Genomic DNA, 27,506 nt, shown 5'->3' with positions numbered 1-27,506 from the left:
CTCCTTCAGATTCTGAACCTCACCATGCAGGTTGTGGCAACAGAGTAGCCTGAGGAGAGGATGGGAAGGCCTAGGGCAGTGGTCGGCAAACTCATCAGTCAACAGAGCCAAATATCAACAGTACAACGATTGAAATTTCTTTTGAGAGCCAAACTTTTTAAACTTAAACTATATAGGTAGGTACATTGTTATTAACTTAATTAGGGTACTCCTAAGGCTTAGGAAGAGCCACGCTCAAGGGGCCAAAGAGCCGCATGTGGCTCGCGAGCCGCAGTTTGCCGACCACGGGCCTAGGGTATCAGCCATTGCTCTTCAAGGACACCTGGAACTAATGCTTCCAGCATTTGTCTTGTAACTCAGTTAGCTCTCTACCCTCCTTCTGATACATCTCTTTTCACTTCAGCAGATTTTGTATGGTTGTGCCACTTGCACTTAGAGTCCTGGTTAATATCCTACCCCCTCAGCTCAGGGTCTGCATAACTGAGGAAGGCACCAGACTAGGCAACTGAAACCAGTAGAGATCTTCATTACCCTAGGGCCCCCACCAGACTCTCCACTTCTTCCCAGTCAAAGACACTGGGCACAACCCTCCCCACACACAGGACAGGACCCGGCCCACTTCCTGCTGTGATGTCACAGGTCCCTAAACATTCCACAGTATCCTGGAGACTAAGGTGAGGGGAGCTGAGGGGCCTTCAGGAGGAGGTCCTCCTCCTTCAGCTGAGGGAACATGGCAGCGAATAGAGGAGTGACCCTCTTTGTCCTGCTGCTGTGCTGCTGTCACAAAGCTGAGCAGCCGGTGAACACGTCTTCAGGTACAGTCGCAGTGGATCGTGTGGCAGGTAGGAAACATGCTTCTTCCTCCCTGGGGCCTGAATCAGGCAGGTGGTGGCTTTCTGCCACAGGTCCTTTCTTCCCCAATTCCCCACATTTACCACTTATTCCTATGGGCACGGAGTAAGTTCAAGCCCTTTTTAAAATCTGAAACTCCCTGGGAGAGTAGCATACATTATGTATGCTAACTTTTTATTATGGAAATGTGTGTGTGTGTGTGTGTGTGTGTGTGTGTGTTAAAGATATTTTTATTGATTTCAGGGAGGAAGGAAGAGGGAGAAGGAGATAGAAACATCAATGATGAGAGAGAATCATTGATTGGCTGCCTCCTGCACACCCCACACGGGATCAAGCTTGTAACCCGGGCATGTGCCCTAACCAGGAATTAAACCATGACCTCCTGGTTCATAGGTCAATGCTCAACCACTGAGCCATGCCAGCTGGGCTATTATGGAAATTTTGTACTTACCCAAAAGTAGAGAAACAGTATAAATAACCTCCATTATCCAGTTTCAATTATATAGATTTTGCCATCTTTTTTTTCCACACGCACGCACACGCACACACTCATATACATTTGTTGTTACTGGTAATATTTTAGCCTGTCCAAGATGTCTTAACATTTCATGAAAATGTTTTATTGCTAAGATAAGGGCCTTTTTCTTTTACATATTTACAATGTCTTTACTAGTAAACACTGAGAAGAGTAACAAAAATTCTATAAAGGACTGAATATGGACTCATAACTGACCCATATTCAAATGTCTCTCATGGTTTCAGAATGTCCTTTTCCAGATGGTTGGTTCCAATCACACCCAAGCAACACCCATATGCCTTTGGCTTTGACCCTTTTGTCCTGACCACTTAACGTATTAAGAAATGGGACAGTGGAACAGTCGATGGGGGATGGCCTTCTGGGAATATGACTCAATGGTAGAGAGGTCAGAAGGCAGCAGAAAGGGAGAACTTCCATGACCTCTCTTTCTGCCCAAGAAATTACATGTTCAGACCACCTACTCCCTCTCCCCCTTCCACCTCCCACTGAGGTCACCAAAGATGGGAGCTCAAGAAAAGAGGCCTGAGAGGGTCCCCCAGCCCCAGGTCCCAAAGTTGGGTGAATAACACTGAAGAGTCATCCTGAGTGGCTCTCCTGAGAGCAGGACACGTGGGTCCTGGCCCTGAGCCCAGTGGTGCATGCTCCCTCCCACCCACACCGGCCTGGGGGACAGTCCAGCCTGGCCTTGGTCTGGATGAGAAGGCAGGGGGTCACCTGGGCCTGACAATGTCATGAAGGAAGCTAACATTTCCAGCTTTCTTTTCATAAGGATACTTCGTTTTGTGGCACTTACCAAGAACAGTGTCCTTTGAGGTGCTGGGGTGCTGAAGGGTCGAAAAGGCGAGGGATGTGTGGTCACTCCAGGCCGTTGTCATCCCTCCAGCCAGTTCAGTCCTATTTGTGCCTTTCTGGATCCCAGTTCCACACCCAGGGATTAAGTGGACGCTCCTGCTGCAGCCCTAAGCCAGCCTCTCCCCTCCCCAGATCTGGTCTCCTTGTCAGACACTGAAAACCTTAGGTTCCCTCCAAGGTCTGCCCCAGCTTGAAAGACCAACTAGGGGAGGTTTCTAAATCGTTTTCTCAAAAGAACATTGGTTATCTTTACTCGGCTGCTGGGATCTTTCTGCCTCGGTGGGCAGTGTGGCCATTGGCCACACCGTTGGCCGAACCACGAGGAGAGGAAGGGGAGCAGAAGCCATGGGCCTCGTAATGGAGGAAGTTACAGCCTTGATTTCTTCAAATTAACTGGATCACGGCCACAGAACTCAACAGTGAGCCCTTCCTCGTGGCCAGGATGGGCGCCATGCAAATATGGAGAAAGAATAGTCAAGCCGTATGATAACATGGGTGCTGGGCCGGTTTAAAACTGAGAGACTGTCAGTAAGAGGTGACAACAAGCAAAATCCGATACAGCAGCTACACTTGACAATACACTTTAGAAACCGTGCAGATATTACAAAACATAAATATTTTTCTGCATACGCTTACTGGCTGACTTGCACAATACTTCCATTATAATTACGGGACAGACACAAAATGAAAAGAATATTTTTAACAAAGTGCTTGCGCGATGCAGCTGTACCCATTCTTAATGACGCATTAATGTCTTCTCCAAAGAGAACTGTACTTTTGTTTGCTTCATTTACCGAAGGTCAGCACACTGGGAAGCGATTGTCATCGCAGCACAGACCTTTTTACATCGTTTTCCTGTATTGTTCTAAGCCCTCCGTGCGCAGATGAGTCAATTGGTATGCAGATTGTCCATCATTAAACCCATTTGAAAATCAGCCTTGTCATTGGTTTAGAGTTGGAACTTCAGCGTCTGCAGACGCCACTTAAATGCTCTGAGCTGCAGCAAGGGGAAGGTGGCCCTGCCTAGCCAGTCCTTGGGTGCTGTCTCCTCTCTCATCAGCCTGCCACTATTGGGGGTGGGGGGAACAGCATCAGATATTAGAACCATGGGGTCAAACAGGACCTGGGTTCAACAACCTTGGTTCTTGAGTTCTGGCTAGGAAATTATTCAGAGCCAAGACTCAAACTATAAGAGAATGTCTATAATAATAAAAGTGTAATATGCTAATTAGACCAGACATCCTCCCAGATGTCCTTCCTTTCAGACAAAGCCACAGCGGACAGGGGCTGAGGGAGAGGCAGCAGAGGCCCATGATAGCAGCAGGTGGGGGCCAGGGCTAAGGCCCTTGCACAAATTTCATGCATCAGGCCTCTAGTTTATTTAGAAAATCACAGAGGTAGAAGTAGTAATTTGTAAAAGAAATAAGCTTAGGAAAGAAGTTATAGAGGCACAGGAAGGGCCCTTGGAACTTAGAAGTGAGGAAAGTAAAGGGACACCCATGGGAGAGTAGGGAGGGGGAAGGGAAAAGCGAGGGGTGCTCCCAGGAGAGAGAACACTCTGGGCCCTCCTCCTAAGAGTTCTAAGGGTGGAGATTTTAGGGGAGATTCCAGGGGAAGATTTCAATACAATATTCTACAGCTTTCCAGGGGTATCATTTTAGGGTCAGGATCTCCTCTGATTGATTGATCATTGCCAGGGCAGGGGGTCATTATTCATGTAGCTGGTTGTGAGGTCAGCATGGTGCCAATTGCCTGGTTTTGCTGCTTTTCAGGGCCTGGAGCTGAAATACAATTGAGGCCTAGATATTATCTCTAGGGAGGAAAGACCTGGGATCTAAACCACATCCAGTGATATGAACGGTTGAGACCAAACTACATGAACAGCTCTATGCTAAGGGAGGAAATGTTACTCTAGGGTGAGGTCCCAGGCTACAATTGCCCATTGCTAGGTACCCAGGGCTTTCTTCCCTGGTGACCTCCTGTACTAGGCCCATCATCCTAGCTCTGCTCATGTCTGTCTACCTGCCTACTACAAAAGGATGTCCATGTCCCTTTCATTTGCTCTCCTCAGAGCACTGGCACAAGCACAGTCATCCTTGGAGCAAGGACAGTTTTTACTCTTCTAGAGGGATGGTGCCAGTGGGCACTGCAGGTGTCAGCTCAGAGCAAATGGGCAAAAGTGTCATTCCATCCTCAAAGCCACCTTGCCCTCCACTTTCCAGAAGAGAACCCAGACCCAGGAACACTGTGCAGGGTTCTGCAAAACAGAATCTATTTAGAAAGAAGTTAGTGCAAATTCAACGAACATTGTTAAACTATTAGGGTTTTTATTACCCCAGTAGGTCCAGCTACTGAAATGTCACCCAGATCAAAATCTCAGGAGCATATGCCTGGATTAGTTGATAAGGAGCTTCCTATTATCAAACATCTGGCCCATATTTGGACGGGCTTGGGTGATTGTCAATGTGTGTTTCCCAATAACCTGAGGCAAATTGCACAAGGTAGCGGAGATTTGGTTAGAGGCTAGAATCATATCCCCATGTCCCATAGCTTGAGTGCTTACATCTAAGAGTCAAACTCCTAAGAAAGATGTAGAATTTTAGGCCATTAGACCTAAGAAAGGTGAGGTGCATGGACCAGCAGTGCCTGCATACCTAGGGAACTTGTTGAAAATCCCTGGTATCCAGCCCCACCTGGAAGCATGGACAGGTTGGGAATCATTGATCTCACCCAGGGCTGTCAAAAAGAAATACAATGCAAGCCACAGATGTCATTTTACATTTTCTCCTGGCCATTATTTTACAAAAAATAAAAACAACTGATATTAATTTAATAACATTTTATTTCATGACATTTCAACATGTAACCAATATAAAATTATTATTGAGATATTTTAAGTCTCTATCTCACTGAGTCATCAAAACCCAGTTGAACTAGCCATATTCCATGTGTGTTTGTGTGGCCAGAGCGACAAGGCCCACAGTTCTGGTCCAACCAACTATTTTATATTTAAAGAAATTGAGGCTAGAGAAGTCCTCTGAGCAGACAGCTGAGACTCAGAGCATGGAGTCGAGACCTCCAGCTAATGTCAGGAAATTTATGCCCACTGCTGCCTGTTCATGGGATCTGGAGTAAGGATTTTTGGTCACCCAAGGTATGAGAGATAACCAGGGGAAGTGTGACACTGACATTGTTCTCGAGACTTAGAAGTCTCAGGACACCATCAAGTATAACAACATTCACATTGTAAGGGTGCACGAGGGAGAAGAAAGAGAGCAAGCGATTGAGTACCTATTTAAAGAAATAATGACAAAATCTTCCTTAACCTGGTGAAGAAAAAGGGCATACAAGTCTGGGACCTGCAGAGAGTTCCAAACCAGATGAACTCAAAATGCCCCACACCAAGACACATCATAATTAAAATAGCAAAGATTAAAGACAAAGAATCTTAAAAGCAATAAGAGAAAGATAGTTACCTACAAAGGACCTCCCAAAGACCGTCAGCTTATTTCTCAGCAGAAACTTTTCAGGACAGAAGGGGTTAGCATGATATATTTAAAGTGATGAAAAGCAAAGACCTATAGCCAAAACTACTCTATGGAGCAAGGCTATCATTTAAAATGAAAGGAGAGATTGAGTGCTTCCCAGACAAGAAAAAAGCTAAAGAAGTTCATCACCATTAAACCAGTATTACAAGAAATGTTAGAGACTTCTTTAAGAAGAAGTAGAGAGGAAGAGGGACATAAATATGAATAATAGAATGGCAATAGCTATGTACCTATCAGTAATCACTTTAAATGTAAATGGATTAAATGCTCCAATCAAAAGGCATGGGATAGCTGAATGGATATGCAAACAAGACCCCTATATACAATGTCTATAAGAGACCTACCTCAGAGCGAATGATACACACAGACGGAAAATAAAGGGATGGAAAAAGGAATGAAAATGGAATGGAAAAAAAAAGGTGGCTTAGCAATACTTATATCAGACAAAATAAAGTTTAAAACAAAGGCTATAATAATAGACAAAGAAAGACATTGCATAAGGATAAATAGATCAATATATTTAGGAGCTCCAATATAGGAGCACCTAAATATATAAAGTAAATATTGATGGACATAAGGGAGAGATCGATAGTACTACAGTCACAGTAGGGGACTTTAACACGCCATTGACATCAATGGATAGATCTTCCAGGCAGAAAATCAATAAGAAAAGAGCAGCCTTAAATTATAATTACTGGTAGACCAGATGGATTTAATTGATATTTTTAGGGCGTTTCACCCCAAAGCAATAAGATATCTTTTTTCTTTTTTCAAGTGCACATGGAAAATTTTCCAGTATAGGACACAAGACAAGTCTTAATAAATTTAAGAAGATTGAAATCATATCAAGCATCCTCTCTATAATAATGGTATGAAACTAGAAATTAATTACAGTAATAAAAATAAACAACACAAACATATGGGGGTGAAATAACATGTTACTAAACAATGGATGTGTTAACAATGAGATCAAGGAAGAAATCAAGATACCTTGAGACAAATGAAAAAAAAACACACAACTATGGGACATAGCAAAAGCAGTTTTAAGAGGGAAATTCATAGTAATATGGGCCTAGCTCAAAAAAACAAGAAAAATCTTAAATAAACAATTTAAGCTTACACCTGAAGCAACTAGAAAAAAAAACAATAAATAGCCTGAACCAGTTTGGCTCAGTGGATAGAGCGTCGGCCTGCGGACTCAAGGGTCCCAGGTTCGATTCCAGTCAAGGGCATGTACCGTGGTTGCGGACACATCCCCGATAAGGGGTGTGCAGGAGGCAGCTGATCGATGTTTCTTTCTCATTGATGTTTCTGGCTCTCTAGCCCTCTCCCTTCCTCTCTGTAAAAAAAAATCAATAAAATATATATAAAACAAACAAACAAACAATAAACAAAGCCCAAAGTGAGTAGAAGGAAAGATATAATAAAGATCAGAGTGGAAATAAATGGAATAGAGTCTAAAAAAGAACCACAATATATAAGATCAATGAAACCAAGAGCTGGTTCTTTGAAAAGATAAACTAAATTGGTAAACCTTTAACCAGACATCAAGAAAAAAAGAGAGAGGATCCAAATAAATAAAATCAGAAATGAAAGAGAAGTGACAACTGACATCAGAGAAATTCAAAGGATTATAAGAAAATACTATGAACAATTTTATGCCAACAGATTGGACAATCTGGAAGAAATTGATAAATTCCTAGAAATATGTGATCGTTCAAGACTAAAACAAGAAGAAACGGAAAATCTTGACTGACAATTTACTACCAATGAAAGCAAATTAATAATCAAAAAACTCCCAACAAACAAACATCCTAGACTGGAAGGCTTCACAGGTGAACTTTAGCAAACACCCAAAGAAGAATTAACATCTATCCTTCTCAAACTATTCCAAAAACCTCAAGAGGAGGGAAGGCTCCCAAGCTCATTTTAAGAGGCCACCATTTTCCTCACTTCAAAACCAGATAAAGACATTACAATAAAATGATAAGCCAATATCCCTGGTGAACATAAATGCAAAAATCCTCAACAAAATATTAGCAAACCAAATTCAGTAATATGTTAAAAAGATCAAGTGGAGCCCAGCTGGTGTGGCTCAATGGTTGAGCATTGACCTATGAACCAGGAGGTCATGTTTCAATTCCTGGTCAGGGCACATACCCCAGTTTCAGGCTCAATCCCCAGCAGGGGCCATGCAGGAGGCATCCGATCAATGATTCTCTCTCATCATTGATGTTTCTCTTTCTCTCTCCCTTTCCCTTCCTCTTTGAAATCAGTAAAAATATATATTTTTTAAAAGATCAAGTGGCATTTATTCCAGGGATGCAAGGTTAGTTAAATATCCACAAATCAATTAACATGCTACACCACATAAATAAAATGAAAAATAAAAATTATGTGATCATATCAATAGATACAGAAAAAGCATTTGATAAAATCCAGCATTCATTTATGATTAAAAAACAACAACAACCTCTCAGCAAAGTGGGAATAGAGGCAACATACCCCAACGTAATGAAGACCACTATTATGACACCATATATGACAAACCACTGCTAACATCATACTGAACAGGGGAAAGCTAAAAATGTGACCATTGTGTTGCAGAGAATAGGAGGACTCACACCTGCCATTTATTTATTCAGCCTCCACTACAGTTCAGGAGCATATTTCTTACATTCACGGCTTTATTTGAACCTCATAAAAAGCCCAATGAAATACAGACCCCGTTTTACAGAAGAGAAGACTGAAGATGGGAGAGAGACGTGTCTAAGACCACATTCCGATAAGAGTAGAACCAGCACTGTTTGGCACAAAGCCCCGGACTCTTACATTATAATCTCCTAGGAGGAGTCAGAAGGATGTAAAGGAGAAAACCATGCCGCATGATGTAGACATCAGGAACGCCGTTCGTGCCTATACAAGGACAGCCTGGGGAAAGACTCGGAAAGAACAGGATGACGACAGGGTCAGAAAGAAGTATGACTATATGCGGGGCCAGGTGTCCAGCCTCGTGTCTTTGGGAGTCAATGTTTATTGTCCAAGGAATCTGGCTGGTTTCAGGTTTCCAGAAATTACTTAGAAAGACAGTGGTTTCCCCACCCCAGACAAGGTTCTTTAGGAAGCCAACTCCCATCTCCATGGAGTCCCTGGCTTCCTGTTGCCAGTCACTACATTCACAGACTGCCTTGGGTCTGTTTAGAGAGCAAAAGGGTGTGGGTTCTGCATCACTGGCTTTAATGTGTCCTGTGTGCTTTTCCCAAGATGAAATTCTAGTCCAAGAGATATTGAATCCAAATAAATCATCCGGGGCGGAAACACCCAGGACAGCAACACCACCAAAAGCATTGTTCAAGGGGGAAAAAAGCAAGTATATGTTTTTTAACCTTATGATTACATGTGTTCCTAGGGGCCTATGGTATTAAATGCACAATCCCATCATCTTCACATTCTTAAGGCCAGCTTCTTCTGGGGCAAAAGCAAATGGAGATGTGAAAGAGGCTGTTGTCCCAAACCATTTCCATAACCTGCCCGAGACTGGGGAGGTCAAAGCTAGACCGGCAGAGACAAGTTCCCTTCATTTTGAGGTGGTCTCTGGGGTGCATGTGCACAAGTGGGGCTCCATCACTGCGGGAACAGGGGGCACAGGAAAATAGGAACTTCCCATAAGCCACATGTGTGATGCTCACCCAAGCTTCTTAGAGAGCAGAGCAGTGACCATGACCCCATTTGATGGGATCAAACTAAGGTCTGAAAAAGGACGTGCCCAAGGCCACACTGCTAGTAGAGAATAAAAGCAAAGAATGTGCTTTTTCAACGTGTAGCTTCATATTGTTCAAAGTGAACATAAATAATAAAGTAGCGCACTGAGAACCAAGACAGAATATTTGGTTGACACCTGCTAAGGAGAAAGCCGGGCACCAGAAATCTACACACAGAGCGTGAAAATGCACAAAGCAGCAGGGAAGTCCAGCTTTTTCTTGAAAGTTTGCATCCAGGCATAAATTTTAAGTCCTGGCACTAGCTCACCAACATCCGCCCAGACCCAAACTGCTGGTTCAAGTCACTCAGATGATAACTGAATCTCTGGTTACACACTAACTTTCCAACACACATTTCCAATGGAAACTCTATTAGCATTCCACCCTAACGTTTTAAAATAAATTATGGACCAAAATGTTTATAAGTGTGTGATCAAGAAAACATTTCCTCATTTTTTCCATGTTCTTCTTCAAAGATGCCAGCACTGATGAGGATGAGCAAGTTGGTGCTGAACCGCCAGAAAATGCACAATTCTCTCCTAGCAATGAGGACAAAATTCTCAATAATGGTAAACGCAACCCGGTAACTCCCTTGCCTGAGTTCAGAGCTTAGTGGGGAGCACAGAGGGGCCCGACAGAGGCAGATGGAGACGGCTCCTTTTTGGAGGGTGAAAAGCGAGGTTGCAGAGCATGGCCATTTCACCAGGTCAGACAGATTTTCAGTCTCTGTCAAGGCCCAGAGACCACCAGCCTCCCCTCCCTGTCCAAGGGTCTAAGGCTGGAAAAGTACGGCCTAGAGGAGCTGGCAGGAATGTCGTCCCTGCAGGCAGGTGGGTACCAGAGGGCAAGGAAGGCGCAGTCACACTGCCCATCCCCTCGAACGTTTCAGTTAAGTCACTGCTCCTCCCCTGGGGTGGGGGAATGGAGAGTGCCCTCCCAGGTTACCCCCCTCCTCCACCAGAAGTGGAGGAAATGCATCCCTTTAGCAGACAATTTGCTGAAATGAAAACCAGTGTCATTGTTTTCTTGTCCAAATTATCCCAGATTTGCCTTCCATCCCTTGCATTTTGTTCCTCTGTCCTTTTAACATGCCCCGTCCTTTCTGAGCACATCCTCACTTTCTGGCACCATGAGGTGTTCTAGGGCCTGTTGTACCATCCCTGTCTCAGTCCTGGAGTCTGGTTTCTTTTACCGAAGAGCTGCACTTAAAAGCCAAGAACTGGGTGCTGAGTAAATCCAGTAGAATGGCATTGCTTCCAGGCTCTCCCAGCAGACCAAGCTGGAAACTATGAGCACACAGATATGCACGCACAGACACAGATGCACACACAGATATATTATATTGAATCCTCTGCCTCTCTCCTTCCCTCCTTCCTTTCTCTGAAACCACTTGATACCTCTGACACCCCCCTCCTCTCCCCCCCCCCCCCCAGCAGCGCAGGGTTCTCTCAGGGTTCCTTCTAGTCCTTCTTTGTTAGAGAACCTGGCTTCCGTTTTCCACAATATATTTAACCATTTGCTTAGTCCCAGAGTGCAAGGATTGTTATCCCACACTCCCAAGAAAATCAGATTTACCAACAGGAGAACATATTTGTGGGTAGTTTTTCATCTTTAGTCTCACAGTCTATAGCAGTGATGGCAAACCTTTTGAGCTCGGCGTGTCAGCATTTTGAAAAACCCTAACTTAACTCTGGTGCCGTGTCACATATAGAAATTTTTTGATATTGGCAACCATAGTAAAACAAAGACTTATATTTTTGATATTTATTTTATATATTTAAATGCCATTTAACAAAGAAAAATCAACCAAAAAAATGAGTTTGCGTGTCACGTCTGACACGCGTGTCATAGGTTGGCCATCACTGGTCTATAGTAGCATACTGTTTTCCGAAGTTACCTAGTTCTTTCCTTCCTTGCCTGTTCATTGTGTGTTACTCATTTCTGATAAAGTCAGGATCATTTGTTACTGTTTCATCTCTTTTTGGTTCCCTCATCCTGTTGATTTTAAATGTTGATTTATATTGGAATACATGAAGCATTACCATGGTTTTTAAAGTCATAATTATAGGGGAAAAGTATCCTATATAATAAAAGGGTAATATGCAAAATGTAATGGCGGAACATCCAGCAGGACTGCTCAACCAGTCACTATGAGGTGCATTGAACACCTCTCTGTCCCTTTCCCCAGCCAGCAGGTTCCCATCGCCCAATGGTGAACGGGGTAGGTTTGGGGGACATGGGTGGTGCCAGGCCAAGGCCCCTGCCCCATCAGTTGCCCCACACATAGAGGGCAACCCGCTGGGGGACCCAGGGCCAGTGAGCGAGCGGGAATGGCTGACCTCATGGTTCCTTCCCCCGGCTGTCATGCTTCAATTGCCCGATGGCAAACAGGGAACTGGGGGGAGTGGCGGCGGGGGGCAGGGGCTGGCTGCAGGCAGCCAGGGAAGATGGCCCTGATCGCATGCCAGGCCTAGGGATGGTACCCGCACACAAATTTCGTGCACTGGGCCTCTAGTATATATATAAAATTACCACTGGCCCATCACCCAATCAATTCCACTCATAGGTGACCTAACTCATTCATTCTGTTCTACCCTCCCTGTATTTCCTTTTGCACAGATGAGGAGATACATGCATATTCATATACCCCTACTTTGTTACATGAGGGGTACACACCCTTCACTCTTTTGATTTAACACTGTAAACTGGAAATCACTCAATATCACCTGATAGAGATCTTCCTCTATTTTTTACAACTGCAAGGTACACCGCCGTGTATATGAACCATAGTTAGAGCCCCTATTATCGGTGTGTGATCTTTTCACATGTTTTAATTTTCTGCAATGACAAATAGTGCTGCAATAACTAGTCCAGTGTAGAGCCCAGAGCTGGGAGAGAAGAGCGGTGAGAGATGAAGTTAAATGAGAGCAGCGGCAGGTCATGACCTGTGGACCATATTGAGTACTTTGGACTCTATTCTAAAGGCAACCAGAAGTCTGCATAGGCTTTTAAACAAAGAAAAGATCAGATTCGATCAGATAAGATCAGAATTGAGCAACCTGTACCCTGCCTGTTGCACAATTGCTGAATGGGGAATAAGTAAGACCAAAGATGATCTTCCAAGTAAATTCTATATAATAAAAGCCTAATATGCAAATAGACTGAAAGGTGGAATGACTGGTTGTTATGATGCGCACTGACCACCAGGGGCAGATGCTCAACGCTGGTAAGCACAGCGGTGGTGGCGGGAGGCTCGCCTCCAGGGCAGTGCTAAGGATGTCCGACTGACAGCTTAGGTCGGGCTGAGGGACACCACCCCGCCTACTGAGTGCATGAAATTTGTGCACCGGGCCTCTACTCATAAATAAAGCAAAAAACTAGTATAACAAATAAGTAAACTCCCAAGAGTCATGAACAGCATTTGTAAATTCCCTATTCTTAGGCATTCAGGCTATTTCAGAGAGTTGTCCCCTGGAATGCCAAGTCTGCTGTTTTTCTCCATGCTGACCTGTGGTGTGCCATCTGCCTATCCCTTAATCATTTCCCAGGAACATGCAAGCAGCATTCTAATCAATGGCCTGCACTGACTCATCCTGGCTCTTCCAAAGGTCTCTCAGTAGAGTGTCTCTGCTCATTCAAGGGAATGTGACTGCATCATAGTAATAATGCACTTACCCAGCACATTTCCCAGGGGTGTCTCAAAGCATTTTGCACACAGTTAATTAAGTTAGTATAGTAAGTGCAGGGGAGTCTCCAGCCTCTCAGCACCAAGAGGTCTGTGTGGGAGGGAGTGATGGGACTGAAGTGTAAGGCCTACCTCCAGCCAGGCTCTGGGACACAGGGGCTCCTGGGGAGACGTGCAGGAGAGTGAGGCCTCTGTGTCAATAGGGGGAAGCATTCATATTTGCAAATAAAGAAATAACCTGGTGCATATGTATTTTCTTATTGTTGGAGATAACCTCCAGGGTAAATTCTTAGAATTGGGATAGCTGGGTCAAAAAATGAATGACTAATAGTCATAGGGTACCTAACTCCATATTTACATAACTTTCCAAAACACATTTTCTAATAAAACGTAAAAAACGATATTAACTTTCAACTTAACCTTTTATTTTATTTATTTATTTATCTTTGTTGTTGAAAGTATTACAGATGTCCCCCTATTTTTCCCCGTTGACGTTCTCCTCCCAGCTCCTGCACCCTCCCCAGGCCTTCACTGCACTATTGTCTGTGTCCATGGGTTATGCATATATGCATATAAATTCTTTGGTTACTCTTTTCCCACCTCCCCCTTCTTTAACATTTTAAAATGAAGTATGGGCCCAAATGTTCGTAAGTGTGTAATCAAGAATATGTCTCTCCTTTTCCCCCCATGTTTTCCTTCAAAGAATCCAGTGCTAATGATAGTTACCAAATCGGTGGTCCCGAGGATCATGGTGAGTCACATCTCTCTTCCAGCAGAGAGGACAGAATTTTCAATAGTAGTAAATGCAAACTGGTGATTACTCCTGCCTGCACTCTGCAGGAAGTGGGAGAGACAGAGGACGGGAAAGTCTTCCCCCCAGCCTTCCCAATGGTGTGTTCTCATACTGCAAAACTTTGAGCAGACTTATGAGTGAAGAGTGATATTTAAGTGTTCTTTTAATCTGAAATTCCATAATTATAAGTGAGTTTGACTAACATATATTTAATGGCTTTTTATATCATGTTTGTTCATTTTTTTAATGCTCATTTTCATATAATTTTTATGAATGTTCTGTTCAGTATGTTTATTTTTCCGCTAGGTTTTTGGTCTTTTATCCTCAATGTCGAGTTCTTTATATGTTAAGAATACTACACCTTTGTCTGAGATATATATGACAAATATTTTTTTGAGTTAGTTGTCTTTTAACTGTTTCTGAATTTTTCATGCAAAAAATATTTAAATTTTTGTGTAGTGAAAATTATTCATCTTTAATTACCTTTAGCTTTTGAGCTGTAGTAGAGTTACTGGGCATCATTGCCTTCCTCGTGATTTTGGCAGAAATGCCTCTAGTATTTACCCAATAAGTAAAACTCTGGCTATAAGAGAGAGATATATGTATATTCACATGTAAAGAAAGTATCCATAAATTCTTTTACATTTTGTCAAAGTCTTTTTCATCATCTTTGGAGATAATCATTTTTTAGCTCTATTAATATGATGTATCAAGATTTTCTAATATTGAACCAACCTTGCATTTCACCACTGGGTCATATTGATCATTTTCTTAAAATGGTATTGCATTCTGCTTGTTAATACTTTATTTAGTATTGCTGCACCCAGATACACACGTCACATTAGTCTGTAGTTTTATTGTACAATCTTTATCAGGTTGAAGTATCAGTGTTATACCTACTTTATAATATAGAATTAAAAGTTTTTCCTTCCTTTTTGATTCTCTTAGAAAATTTCTAGAGAATTGGAACCGTCTGGTCTTTTCAGATTTGTTAGAAATGCCCTGTGAATCCATCTTATCCTGTTATTTTTCCCCTGGGGTACTTAGAATGTTTTATATTTTTTCCTAGGATAAGTGATAAATTTCGGCTTTCTTAATCAAATGGGGTCAATTTTAGCAATCGGTATATTCCCTAGAAAATTATCTATTTCTTATATGTTTCAAATGTATTTGCATGGAGATCTTCAAATTGTCTTGTGAATTTTAAAATGCCATTTGTTTCCATTGCTATTTCCCTCTTGTTATTATTTTGTAAATTTATGCTTTTTTCCCCTCCATGATCAGTTAAACTAGTAGTTGTTCTAGTTTATAAATTTTTCCAAAATCCAGGGTTTTAATAAATTAACTCCACTATCTTTCCATTCTGTACCTCTTTAATTTGTCTTTATCATTAATTTTTCCTTCTTTATGCTCTCTTACAGTTCACTTTGTTGCCCTCTTTCTAGGTTTTAGAGCTGAATAATTTTTTATTTTACCAATAAGTGTTTGGTGCTCTGCTCCTTTAAACGTTTTTCATAGATTTTTATACATAGTATTTTAATTAACATTATTTTTTCAGAAATTTTACAGGTTTTGTTTGTACTTCCTTTTAACCCAAAACTTGTCTAATAAAAATGTTTTCTAATGTCCTAGGGCCTTTTCTCTTTGTTTCTATTAATAGTTTCTACTTTTATTGTACTGTGATCAGAGAATATTGTTTTAATAGCTCTACTTTGAAATTGGCTTACATTTTCTTTTGACCTAATATATAACCAATTATGTGAATATTCCATGAGCATTTGAGAAGATGTATTCTCTACTATCGAGATGTAAAGGGTACTTAGTGTACATTTATAATATCTACCTTATTGATTATGTTAAGTGTCCTCTCTCCTATTTATCACCTTAATCTTTCATTGAGAACAGCGTACAAAAGTTTCCTATTATAAATGTGTTTCTGTATATGTATTCTTGCATTTCTTCAGCTTTTGCTTTATAAGTGTGATTCTTGTGTTATTTTCTGCATAGATTTTCATGATTGTTATATTTTCATTGTGAACTCTCGCTTACTCTAGCTTTTAGTATTAAAAAGAGCACTTCTTTGTCATGTTTAGTGCTTTAGGCTTGATTTTACTGTCTGATAAAAGGATTACTGTTATCTGCTTTCTTATTGTTTCAATTTACTAACATCTTTGTCTATTTCTTTCCTTTTTTCATTTTTAAAAAAATCTTTATGGTTGAAAGTATTGCGTTCGTCCCCTTTTTTTCCTCATTGACCCCTTCTAGCCCACCCCTGCCTCTCCACCCCCCACCCCAGGCCTTCACCACACTATTGTCTGTGTCCATGGGTTATGCATATATACATACAAGTTCTTTGGTTGATCTCTTCCCACCCACCCACTCTCCCCACCTTTAATCATTCAGCATCACTTTAAGTATACAGACTATTCTTGGATCTCGTTCCCTAAAAAGAATTGCCAAAAAAAATTTAATGGATAAGTTAAGCTCATTTATATTACTGATGTGACTGACATTTGCTAGAAAAATGTGAGAGTTGCACATTGATAGGAGTTTATTAAAATTTCATCAAGGATTTAATGTGGGAGGACTGGAGAAGTAGGATGTAAGAAGCAATAGTGAACCCAAAAAGTCCTCTTAACTAGGAGGGTAAATCCAAAGATTTCCTGAGTAAAACAATAATAGCGAAGCAATTTCTACCTCATTGCAAATTTGTTCGGCATACCATGAGTGTTGGTTTTCCCACATTTCAAACAGGTGTTCCTGCATGCTGGCCAAATAGACTGGGCAAGTTTAAGTGTGTCTGCATGGGGAGGAGTTGGTGGAAAGTTCTCCCCTCATAGCCACCGCCACCATTTTCAGATTAGTATGATGATATTTTTCATTACACTAATATAATGTTTCCTACTTCCTAGTCAGGCATTGATTTCCTCTCCTTTTGCTCTGCAACAGTCTATTTTGGATTTGTGTTGCACTTAGGATGATAGAATACCAGAGCCAGAGGAGCTCTAGATGATCGCCCAGAACAAGTTAGTGGTCAGAGGTGAATGGAACGGCAGAGTGGCACACAAGCCCACGGACAGCTAGTGACGTTGTGTTACAGGCTTATCCCTTTTAACGGAAAGAAAACTGCAACATGAAGTCCCAAACCTCCCAACAGGGGGAAGGTTCACAGAAACAGAGTCTGAGCCTTGGCAAAAGCCATCCTTGGGAGCCTTATCCGCAATTAGTGCTTTGCTTCCTCTTATTTCCTCCTCAGCCTGAGTCAGACCTTTTAATTTTTAGAAAAAGCTAAATGGATGTGTTAAGACAGCTCCCAATTTAGCTTGGTTCCTAAAAAATTAAGGGAAAGATGTCAGGTGTAGTTGGTGGGACCTGGTTTCCTGAGGGAACAGCACATTCGTCCTTGGTATCAGCGCCTACCACACTGGGTTGCAAGAGTCCCTTTGCATGTCTGCCACCCCCAGTAGAATGTGGCCTCCTGGGAGGAATACTGTGTCCTCCATGCCACCCAGCATTTTGTAGAGAGGAGGTGTCTGTTGACTGAATGAATGAATGAGTGAATGAATGAATAAATGAATGAAGTGTCACAACCTTGGGATTCGTTTGAGCAAAGGACTGGCAAAGATGTTTCTATGAAAATGTGTGGCGATAATGTAGATTCATGAACACGAAGAAAAGGCTCAATTCCATAATATTCTACTAACTATACAAGCAACTCAAACACAATTTGACAGTATTGCTCTGTTTTGCAAAAGACGCTGGGTTCTAAGATTCTTACCCCCAGATGCTTAGAATTTGGTCTGGGAAATGGGCCAGGGAAATATACTATACAGAGATGATCATGGAGAAATTGAACTGGAAAAGCAGTTGAAGGAAATATAAGGACATGTTTTCTCCATGTCCACCGAAGGCAAATGACAAAGATAAACTTTGGCAGAAACAGAGAAGAGATCAGACCAGGACATGGCTGCAACCAGAGAGAAATCCATTCTTTTCCTGGGAAATAGGGCACCTGCTGGCTTCCCCCCAGCCTGACCTGGTTCGTTAGACCCTTTTGCAAAGAAAGGAGGGGCACCTCCAAGCCAGTGGTTTTCACACTGGGGTGGTTACCCGTGAGTGGATTATCAAATCAATGTATTGGGTTGGCACCAACCTTTAAAACAGAAGAAGAATAAAAATAGAGTGCATGTGTCAATGAAACTTTTGTTGAGAGAGAGAGAAACTTGGTTATGATATAATGCAGTTTCCTTCCTGTGGGTGGAGAGCTAATGGATACGCAGCTGCTGCTTCAGGTGATTCCCTCATCTCTGAAAGTCTTGAGATCTGGGGATTAAGTTTGCTGCACGTTGCTTGTGTGCGTAGTGGGTCTCCTCATTGTGCTGGAGCTGGAGCTGGGCCGACTTCTTGGAGGGCACACTCAGCGGTGTTCTACCTACGCAGAAGGGCTCTCTTCCTTGTTAGATGACAAGGCTCCCAAGGAACTGCTAGTTTTCAGCAAAAATAAGACCCATCACCCGCAGTGGTAACCAGTTTATCCATCTGTGTTTGTTTCCTGGGGCTGCCATAACAAAGAACCTCAGCCTGGGTGGTTTGAACAATAGGAATCAATTGTTTCTCAGTTCTGGAGGCACAAGTCTGAGATCAAGGGCAGGTTGGTTCCTTCAAGGCTGTGAGGGAGAATCTGTCCCATGTTGTCCTTGGCTTCTGAGGCTTTCCCACAGTCTTTGATGTTCATTGGTTTGTAGATGCATCATCTGATATCTGCCCCTGTCATCATGTGGTGTTCTCCCTGTGTATATCTGTCTCGGTGTCTAAATTCTCCCTCTAATAAGGACACCAGCCATATTGAATTACGACTACCCTACTCCAGTATGATCTCATCTTAATTAGTCACATCTGCAATTACCTTATTTCCAAATTAGGTGGCATTCGGAGGTAGCGGGAGGCCGGACTTCAACATGAACTTTAGGGTGGCCCATAACACCATTTGCCTGCAATGATCTTCAAGCCAGCAGTGCCTGGGAAATAGTCAGGTGCTTCCCCACTGAATGTTGGCTACATTTGTTAAAATCCTCCTCTGAGGATATGTTTCGAGAGAGGAAGGGAGAGAGAGAAAGAGAGTGAGGGAGAGAAACATCAATCTGCTGCCTCCCATACACTTCCCCACTGGCAATTGAACCCCCAAACCTAGGTATGTGCCCTGACTGAGAATCAAATCAGCAACCTCTTACTATACAGGACAATGCTCTAACCAACTAAGCCACCAGGCCAGGGCTTGACTGCCTTAAAAAAAATAAATAAAAGTAAATATTTTGCCATTTTATTTTAATTAAGAAATAGAGTGAGGCTCAGGACAGCCTTATTTTTCCTGTGTTGTTTCTTCTTGTGGTCAGATGTGGCCCCTGACCCCCAGGCCCTGGACAGTGAGGGTGGTGCCCATGTTTTTGAGGAGACTGAAAACATGGTTCCCACGGCGGTGGTGGCGGTGGCTGCTGCCACAGGAAAGACCCACCCTCATCGGTCAGAAGGTTGTTTTTGAGTGATCAGTATCCAGAACCCATTAGAATATCAAATCCATCATTTGAGCCTCTCTGAAGAGGCTGTGGTCTGGGAGACAGAGTGACAGTTCAGACTCTTCTCACTTGTGAGCCAAGATTGATGCCTGTTCAATTTTGTCAGGTTGCCTCCACGCTGTAACACCGGAGCACTCCGTTCTCTCATTCACGGGCTGAAACCTATGAATTTTTTGCCTTGAATCTAATGGTTCTAGACAGGAAAATGTATATAGAAATTTAAGTAGCACCTTGTTGCAAGTAATAGTAGTAACAATAATAATGATAATAATGCTGTCTCAATGCACCTTTCAGTGCCTTGTATTAAGAGAAACAAATCCAAGGATCTGGGACTACCCTTGGGCCACATGTGGCTGAATACCGTGATGACAACGATAATAATGAACTTGTGCATAGGCCTGACACTGTCACATGCTATCTTTTATGCTATCTTCCCAACAAGCACACGAGATAGACCCTGTGCTTGCCTTTTATAGATCAGGAAGTTGTTTAAGGAACAGACTGGGTTAGCAGCCCTTACCACTCAGGTCAGAAACCACCCCACTGTCTTCTCCATTCTAGAAAAGTACAGATTTTGCATCCACACCAGAATCACTGAGAGAACAGCCATCTCCCAGAGGGTGACTCCTCCGAGAGAACTCAGAAACTCGGACTACAATGAGCATGGCTCCTTGTAGGAGACCCACAAAGCCCGCACTCCCCAGAGGTCTGAAGCACCATAGGTAGGACCCACGACAGGCACTGCTCAGAAAGGTGCTATGCTGTACTGGGCCCAGACAGCAGGCACCCCATAAAGTCTTCCCAAGTGAGTGGGTAAAAGTCAATGATTATAAAACTAATGTCTGTCAAGTTTCCTACCTTCTCTCAAGGAGCTATGCAAATATACCCCTCTCCAAAGAACTGGCAGATAATACCAAGCAACCCACGAGCTAAACTTATGTGCCATTTATGTAGATAGATGATAACGATAGGTAGGTTGGTAGATAGATAATAGACAGACAGATAGATACAGAGTTGATAGATAATAGCTATAGATATAGATACAGATATAGCTATAGTTATAGATTTAATTTGGGGAAAAGAAAGCTTATTATCTACGTTTTTTGTTTGTTTTTTTGAAAAGCTATTTCTTCAAGAAAGTAATTTTTACTCTTCTTTTGGGAGGAACCAGAGTAGACTGTGGTTATTTCAACTGAGCTATCAGGCCAAGGTTTGACTGCATTTTTTAAAAAGTAAAAGTAAATACTTGAAAGGTAAAATACCACTGCACTGTTCTACAGAGGCAACATTTCTAGCAAATTAACAGTCCAGATGGAATCCTCCCTGAGAAAGACAGGAAGGGTGGAGGGGTGTTGGGTGCCATTGGAGTTAAACCAAGGACAAGTTCTCAGAGCTGCTCATTCCCTGGGTATCTCCAGGGAACCCTGTGGTGCAGGATCCTCCAAGTGTCCTTGAAAAGGGCATGAGTCACACGGTTTCTCACAGGTCCCTAGGCTCCCACCCCAGGGCTCACTAGGGGTGGATTACTCTCTACCTCAGATTCTGCATCTGTAAAATAGGCATAGGATTGCTGAGGGGTCCAATGGGGTAATTCAAACACAACAGTTCTGGGCACATAGAGAAAGCTCCAAGGTGATAACATCATCATTATAGTAATGGTTACTCCTATTACAGGGGAACAACTAGTCAGTATTCTTCCTAAGTATGCATTATTGATAACTCACTTATTTAATAGACATTAGTCAGCAACTACTATGTGCCAGATAAAAGCTTCAGGACCGAGGGGGAACATTAAGTTCATTCTTCCTGGTGCCTGTCCTGGAGAGGCTTGTGTTCTGGTGATTACATCACAGATTTTAAGTGTTGCTATTTGTTTTATGTCCACTTCTACTTATGTACGTGGAGGAGGATTAAGGGCAAATATAGAGGGGAAAATGGACAACCTAAGCACAAGGATGCTCTGATTGCAAAACAGCCAATTTCCCCTGTGTGATTCCAGCATATCTGAGAAGTCCTCATGGTCCATAACACCATTCCTGAAATCTTAACTGTGCCTAAACTTTAGTTTAAGACTTTGGGATTGCCCTAGCCGATTTGGCTCAGTGGATAGAGTGTCGGGCTGTGGACCAAAGGTTTGATTTGGATCAAGGGCATGTACCTCAGTTGCAGGCTCCTCCCCTGCCCAAGCCCTGGTAAGGGCGCATGCAGGAGGCAACCAATAGATGTGTTTCCCTCACATTGATGTTTCTGTCTTTCCTTCTCTCTTCCACTCTCTTTAAAAATCAATGGAAAAATATCCTTGGGTGAGGATTATAAAAATAAAAGCTTTGGGCTCTGTTAAAAATTAAGTGTCCCATGAAGCATATGTAATTTTATGCCATAATCATTAATTTCCTATTAACATTAGCTTTAACAAAAGATTCACTCACTTAATAGAGAGTGAGCATCTCAGTGCTGATAGATAAACAAGGGGTTGTTCTAGCCCAAGAACCCACAGGCCAATGGAAGATCCAGCTAGTTATTATTCATGTGTTCAACAAATATGTGCTAAACTTAAAGGTTTTTCTTAAGTGTTCCAAGGAGTTTTGGGAAAACTAAAGGGAGGTGGATCTTCTTGATGCCCTTTGAGAGTAGAAGGGTAAGAAAGGAGAAGGAGCATGCGCTGCAGGGCACAGTGAAGGTCATGCCCAGAGAAGGAATGACTCTGACTCTAAAGTGAGCCCACCTCCACCCTGACTCTGTCGGACTGGAGTCGGCCCTGGGACCAGGCACATGCAGAGTCCCTCCCCGCCCTGTGCAACCCCACACTGTTCCTCTTCCCTAGCAACAGGACCAGTCCCACACAATTATTGGTAGAAAGGGCTTGACAGAAGTCACCCACTTGTGAACTGTGTCCAATCACTCAGGAGCATTAACTCCATAGGAGGAACTGGAGCTCACCACTAGGAACGAGGGCCCTTCCTACACCCGAGTGACAAAGTAGTTTCTCGCTAGTGCATCCTCTGAGTGTAGAGAGAAAGTATGAAGGTGTACGCTTCCACCCAGGCTTGAGCACAAGCCACACGTCCTCGGTTCTGGGATCATGGAAGGAAAGGATGTTTTGAGGGCCTCACCTGAGGCTATGCGACCATCACAACTCTGTGAACAGGATGCTGCTTCCTCAGAAGTTTTAAAGAAAAGACTTTGGAATTATGCCTTAATTACTTACCAAAGCTTAATTATTGTATTTATTTTTTTTCCCCACAGACAAAAAGAACTCAAAAAATGATCCCTATGAAAGTTTATCAGTTCTAGACAAAATCCTCAAAAAAATTGGAAAATTTTCAGGTAAACTGGAATAATAAGTGGATCCCCGTTCTGGGATTATTATCTTAGTATGAAGAAAAGAAAAACATCCACTCAGGAGATGTGAACAGCTCTCTGAAAGAGCAGGTGACACAGTTCCTGGGTAGACCACAGGAGTTTCCTGGTGGTTGTCAATGCAGGGACACCTGGTCCATCAAATCCAGATTTGAGGCGTCATGGGCCACATATGGGTATTTCCTCTCCTTCTCAACCTAACTGAGCAAGAGGCTGTCCCTCTTTCTCAGGAATAACTAGGGAAGGTGAAGCTGCTGTCAAACATATACATTGCAGCTGTTGCTGTCCCTTGTGACCAGACCCAAGGAGGTCCAAACCACCAGTCACACCTGCCCCTCACTGCAGGCAGCCTCCCACCTAGGGCTGAGTCTCATATCTATGAGGGTCTCTTATCTCCTGCCCTTCCCACTGTCTTTTCTGATATGACTTCCTAACTGCTAAATTGGTCCACACATATTCCCCATGGCTTCTGTTCTTGGCCCCATGCTCTCCCAGGAACTTTCCAGATCATCTCTGAGCCTTTTATCCAGGCCAGTCCTCACCCTGTCCTCTCAGCATCTCTGAGTTAGACTTTGTAGTCATGCTGATGATTCATTATCTCCAGCATTCTACATCCCACACATCTGTCCACACACCCTAAGACTGCCCCCAACTGGCCTCATTCCCCCACCCAGGACTCCTCCTTCTCACCATCATCTTCCAGTTCACAGAGCACCAGGGATGCTTGAAGCTGGTTTCAGGCTTCCTTACTAGTAGTGTCTGTAGCTGTGGGACCTCCATGACAGGCTCTGAACTGCATGCTCATGGAAATAAGTGGAACACCTCAAATTTCTCAAGAAAATCTCATTTCTCCAAACAGGAAATCTTTCCAGTAAATTGAAGAGGACAGGCAAACCTCAAAGAGCAGAGAGTGGTCAGCATGGCCATCAGCTCCGAGAGATCTCCGTAAAGAATGAAATCCTGACTGAATGAGAACACATCCATCCACCCCATTCTTAGGAATAAAGAACATATGTATACACATATGTATGTATGGTTAACCATTTGGTAGAAGGAAAGTTCTTTTATTCATGTATTCCCAAGTAGAATTCATTTATTTAAACATTAAGCTAGAAGGTATGTGTTTCTTTTTATTTGTGTAGGCTTTTAAAACTATATATTTTTATTGATTTCAGAGAGGAATGGAGAGGGAGAGATAGAAACATCATTGATGAAAGAGAATCATTGATCAGCTGCCTCCTGAATGCCCTCTACTGGGGATCTAGCCCATAACCTGGGCATGTGCCCTTCACCAGAATTGAACCTGGGACCCTTCAATCCATAGGCTGACACTCTGAGCCAAACCAGCTAGGGCTGTGTAGATTTTTTTTTTTTTTAAGGAAACAAGAACCAAAAAAATTTATTGAGTCTGAAAAGAAGAGCATTGAAAGCTTCCTCTTTTTAAATAGGATAAGGTTTAAGGAAACTTAATCTCTGATAGTCTGAGAATTCTGTCCATGAAGCCTGATAGTCAGCCCTCCCACATCTCCCTGCCTCTACAGCACCTGCAAAGCATACACACACATGTACAAAACACACACAATTGTATTGCACCATAATGCTTACTAGGCTTGGGAAAACAAATATTGGGTCTCTATAATATGGGAGGTAAAAGTATGCTCCAAGTGAGGTATCCAACCTACAGCATTTTCAGAGGGAGGGGAGAGACCAGAAGACATTCTCAGCAACTTTTTTAATCCAAACTCATTTAGATTGTGGACAGGTTATTCCTCTGCTTGACGCATGAGGTGACCAGGTTGGAAAGAATTACTGAGAACAAAATGTGGTTGTCCCATTTTTTTCAGAAAGGCCGATCTGGAGAAGTTCATGAAGCATCTGGTAGATATGTTATCGGGTTTTTCTTTGTCTAAAATACCGATTTTATTTTTGAAATATATTTTTACTAAGCATAGAATTCTAGGTTAGCAGTTACTGTCTTTGTTTAAAGATGAGTTTCTATTGTCTTCTGACTTTCATCATTTCCATTTAGAAGTCTGCTGTCACTGTCAGTGTTCCTGTTATTCCTTTGACAGTAAAAGTCCTTTTCCCCTCTGGCACTTTTAAGAATTTCTCTTTGTCTTTTTATTTCAGCAGATTTACAGTGATGTACCTGGATGTATTTTCATTGCACCTATTACACCTGGGGTTTATAGTGATATTTGAATCTGTGGTTTATTTTATAAATTTTGGAAAATTCTAGGTCTCTCTTCAAATATTGATTTTGTACCATTATTTCTCTTTCCCCTTCTCCAATTATACATCTTAGATCTTCTACTGTGTCCTATATGTTTCTTAAAATTCTTTTATTTTTCATTCTTTGTTTTCTTTGGCTTTTATCCAGATATTTTCTACTGACCTAATTCCAGATAACTTACTCTCTTCAGCTGTAGTTATTCTTCTGTTTTGTACTAAATTTCAATCATTGTGCTTTTTAATCCTAAATTTTCCATTTGATTCTATTTTATGGATTCCACTTCTGTGAACTCACCATCTTGTCATCTGTTTTATTGAATTGTATTAGTCGTAGTTATTTTTTTAGCTGTATTCAACAACTCCAATATCTGGATTACCTCAGAATCTGTCTGGCCATTGGTGTGATTGGTGCTTTCTGACTGAATGCTGGACACTGTATTGTGAAAAACTGCAGAAACTCCAGGGATCCTATAGTTCTGTCATCCAATTTGAATAAGGAAAGATCTTTTTGAATTATTTTGATACCAGGTTTCAGTCTTTGTAAAATATATTTTCAGCTTCTTTTATTTTTTATTTCTAAAGAAGTTCCTATTTAAATCTCAGAAAATTTACCTGGGCCTTTAAATTTTATTTTTATTTTTACACCATTAGAATGTTTGAAAGCTCTTTAGCTGCTTAGCCAAGGTCATATGGCTATTACATTTTGCTCATCTTATCTCAGCCTGCATAGTTAAGGACTTAGAGAATGCTTTGAGGGGACGAGCAGATCAGAAGGTTAGACTCACTATAACTCACATGCCTTCTCTCTGACACCTCAAGTCCTAGCTGTTTCAGAAGCCCTGAACTCACAATTTTGTCTTTCCAGCCCTGGGAAATTCCTGAAAACCTCCGAGCATCTGCTTTCTGCTATTTTTTTCACCCTCTCTGTGATTGCATAAGAATTAACAAATGCCATAAGGGGATGATGGGCTTAAAGTACAAAGCTCACATTAATGAATCTACCATCTTTCTAGAATCTTGACCCCTTGTGTTCATGGTAGCTTTCTAATGTACACATTTGTCTTTTACCTAGGTTTTCTAGTTATTTTCAGTAGGATAATTGGTCTGCTACAAACTAGTTCACCACTTCCAGAAGTGAAATTCTGAGAAACATTATCTATCCTGGGCAGTAAGAATAGGTAATGAAAGGAAAAATATTATGGGGAGTGTTTATAAGACTTGTCTATTTTTATATTTAGAAAAAGAGCACAAAACAGTATTCCCTCTTTGTATTTTCTGATCTAAAAATGATGCTATTGCCCTAGCTGGTTTTTCTCAGTGGTTAGAGTATTGGCCTACAGATTGAAGGATTGTGGGTTCAATTCCAGTCAAGGGCATGTACCTTGATTGCAGGATTGGCCCCCACTCCAGTCACAGTGAATGAAGGAGGCAACCAATAGATGTGTCCCTCTCACATTGATATTTCTCTCTGTGTCTCTCCCCATCCCTTCCACTCTCTCTAAAAATCAATGGGAAAAAAAACAATGGAAAAGATATCCTTAGATGAGGATTAACAAAAATAAATAAATATAAAAAAATGATGCTATTGGCTATCATGAGGAAATGCTTGAGTTATTTCCCAGAATAGGGGAGAGATTTCCCCTTCATCATCCACTGTCCCCTATTAACCATAGACCAGTCTATTCAAGAACCCCCTGTTAGACTGGGCATCTTCCCTTAAGAGTCTGAAAGTTGTATAATTATTAGAATCTAATCCAAATGTGTGTCAGTGTCTGCTCAGCATGTGTCCCAAAGAAACAAGTAATGGGTGTCGCCTTTGCCAGTGTGTGCCAAGTAAAGATGTGAAGAAGATTGAAAAGAGAGGAACCCTATATAATAAAAGGCTAATATGCAAATTGTCCCCTCAACTAGGCGTTTGAGTAGGAGTTCAGCTGGGGGGCGGGGTGGGCTGGCCAACCACACACAGCTCTTCCACATGGCCAGCCCTGCCCCTGATCAACCCTGAATTTGTGCACCAGGCCTCTAATAAAAAATAATAAAGACATTAAATATCTATTTTAATTTGATATACAAAAAAATTGTTGCTATCTAGCAACATTCCCTACAAATTATAAAGGGAACTAGGGAGAAACAGGTAAGGAGCTTTTTCTCTCCTGTTATGTGAAAATATAAGTGGTTCCCCAGGTACATCTGATCAAAATGCAATTTTGATCACATAATTTTACACATAATTTTACACTGAAGTATCTATTTTTAGTATGGGAATGGATTCTAAATAAGCTCTTTATAAGGACAACAAAACAATTGATTAA

At 42.0% G+C, this 27,506-nt stretch overlaps 1 protein-coding gene across 1 annotated transcript; it reads left to right on the top strand.

Annotated features, from left to right (window-relative positions):
* The first annotated feature begins 730 nt into the window (after window positions 1-730).
* Window positions 731-23,934, top strand: SPACA7 (sperm acrosome associated 7). Its single transcript, XM_070407421.1, has 6 exons — window positions 731-842; window positions 9,055-9,160; window positions 10,035-10,120; window positions 13,940-13,987; window positions 22,849-22,929; window positions 23,822-23,934. Exons 1-6 carry the CDS (start codon window positions 731-733, stop codon window positions 23,932-23,934), a joined length of 546 nt encoding a protein of 181 aa, XP_070263522.1.
* Window positions 23,935-27,506: the final 3,572 nt, after the last annotated feature.

Source organism: Myotis yumanensis, unplaced genomic scaffold (genome assembly GCF_028538775.1).
Source record: "Myotis yumanensis isolate MYYU_CA2020_CCGP unplaced genomic scaffold, mMyoYum1.0.hap1 SCAF_3, whole genome shotgun sequence".
NCBI lineage: Eukaryota > Metazoa > Chordata > Mammalia > Chiroptera > Vespertilionidae > Myotis > Myotis yumanensis.
Note: the sequence above shows the minus strand (reverse complement) of the source record. Positions and strands in the feature narration are given on the sequence as shown.

Coding starts and splice junctions, on each gene's coding strand:
- SPACA7 (XM_070407421.1), top strand. CDS start 731: ATGGCAGCGAATAGAGGAGTGACCCTCTTTGTCCTGCTGCTGTGCTGC. Junction 10,121..13,939: donor GGACAAAATTCTCAATAATG/GTAAACGCAACC, acceptor TTTCCTTCAAAG/AATCCAGTGCTAATGATAGT. Junction 22,930..23,821: donor AAAAATTGGAAAATTTTCAG/GTAAACTGGAAT, acceptor TTCTCCAAACAG/GAAATCTTTCCAGTAAATTG.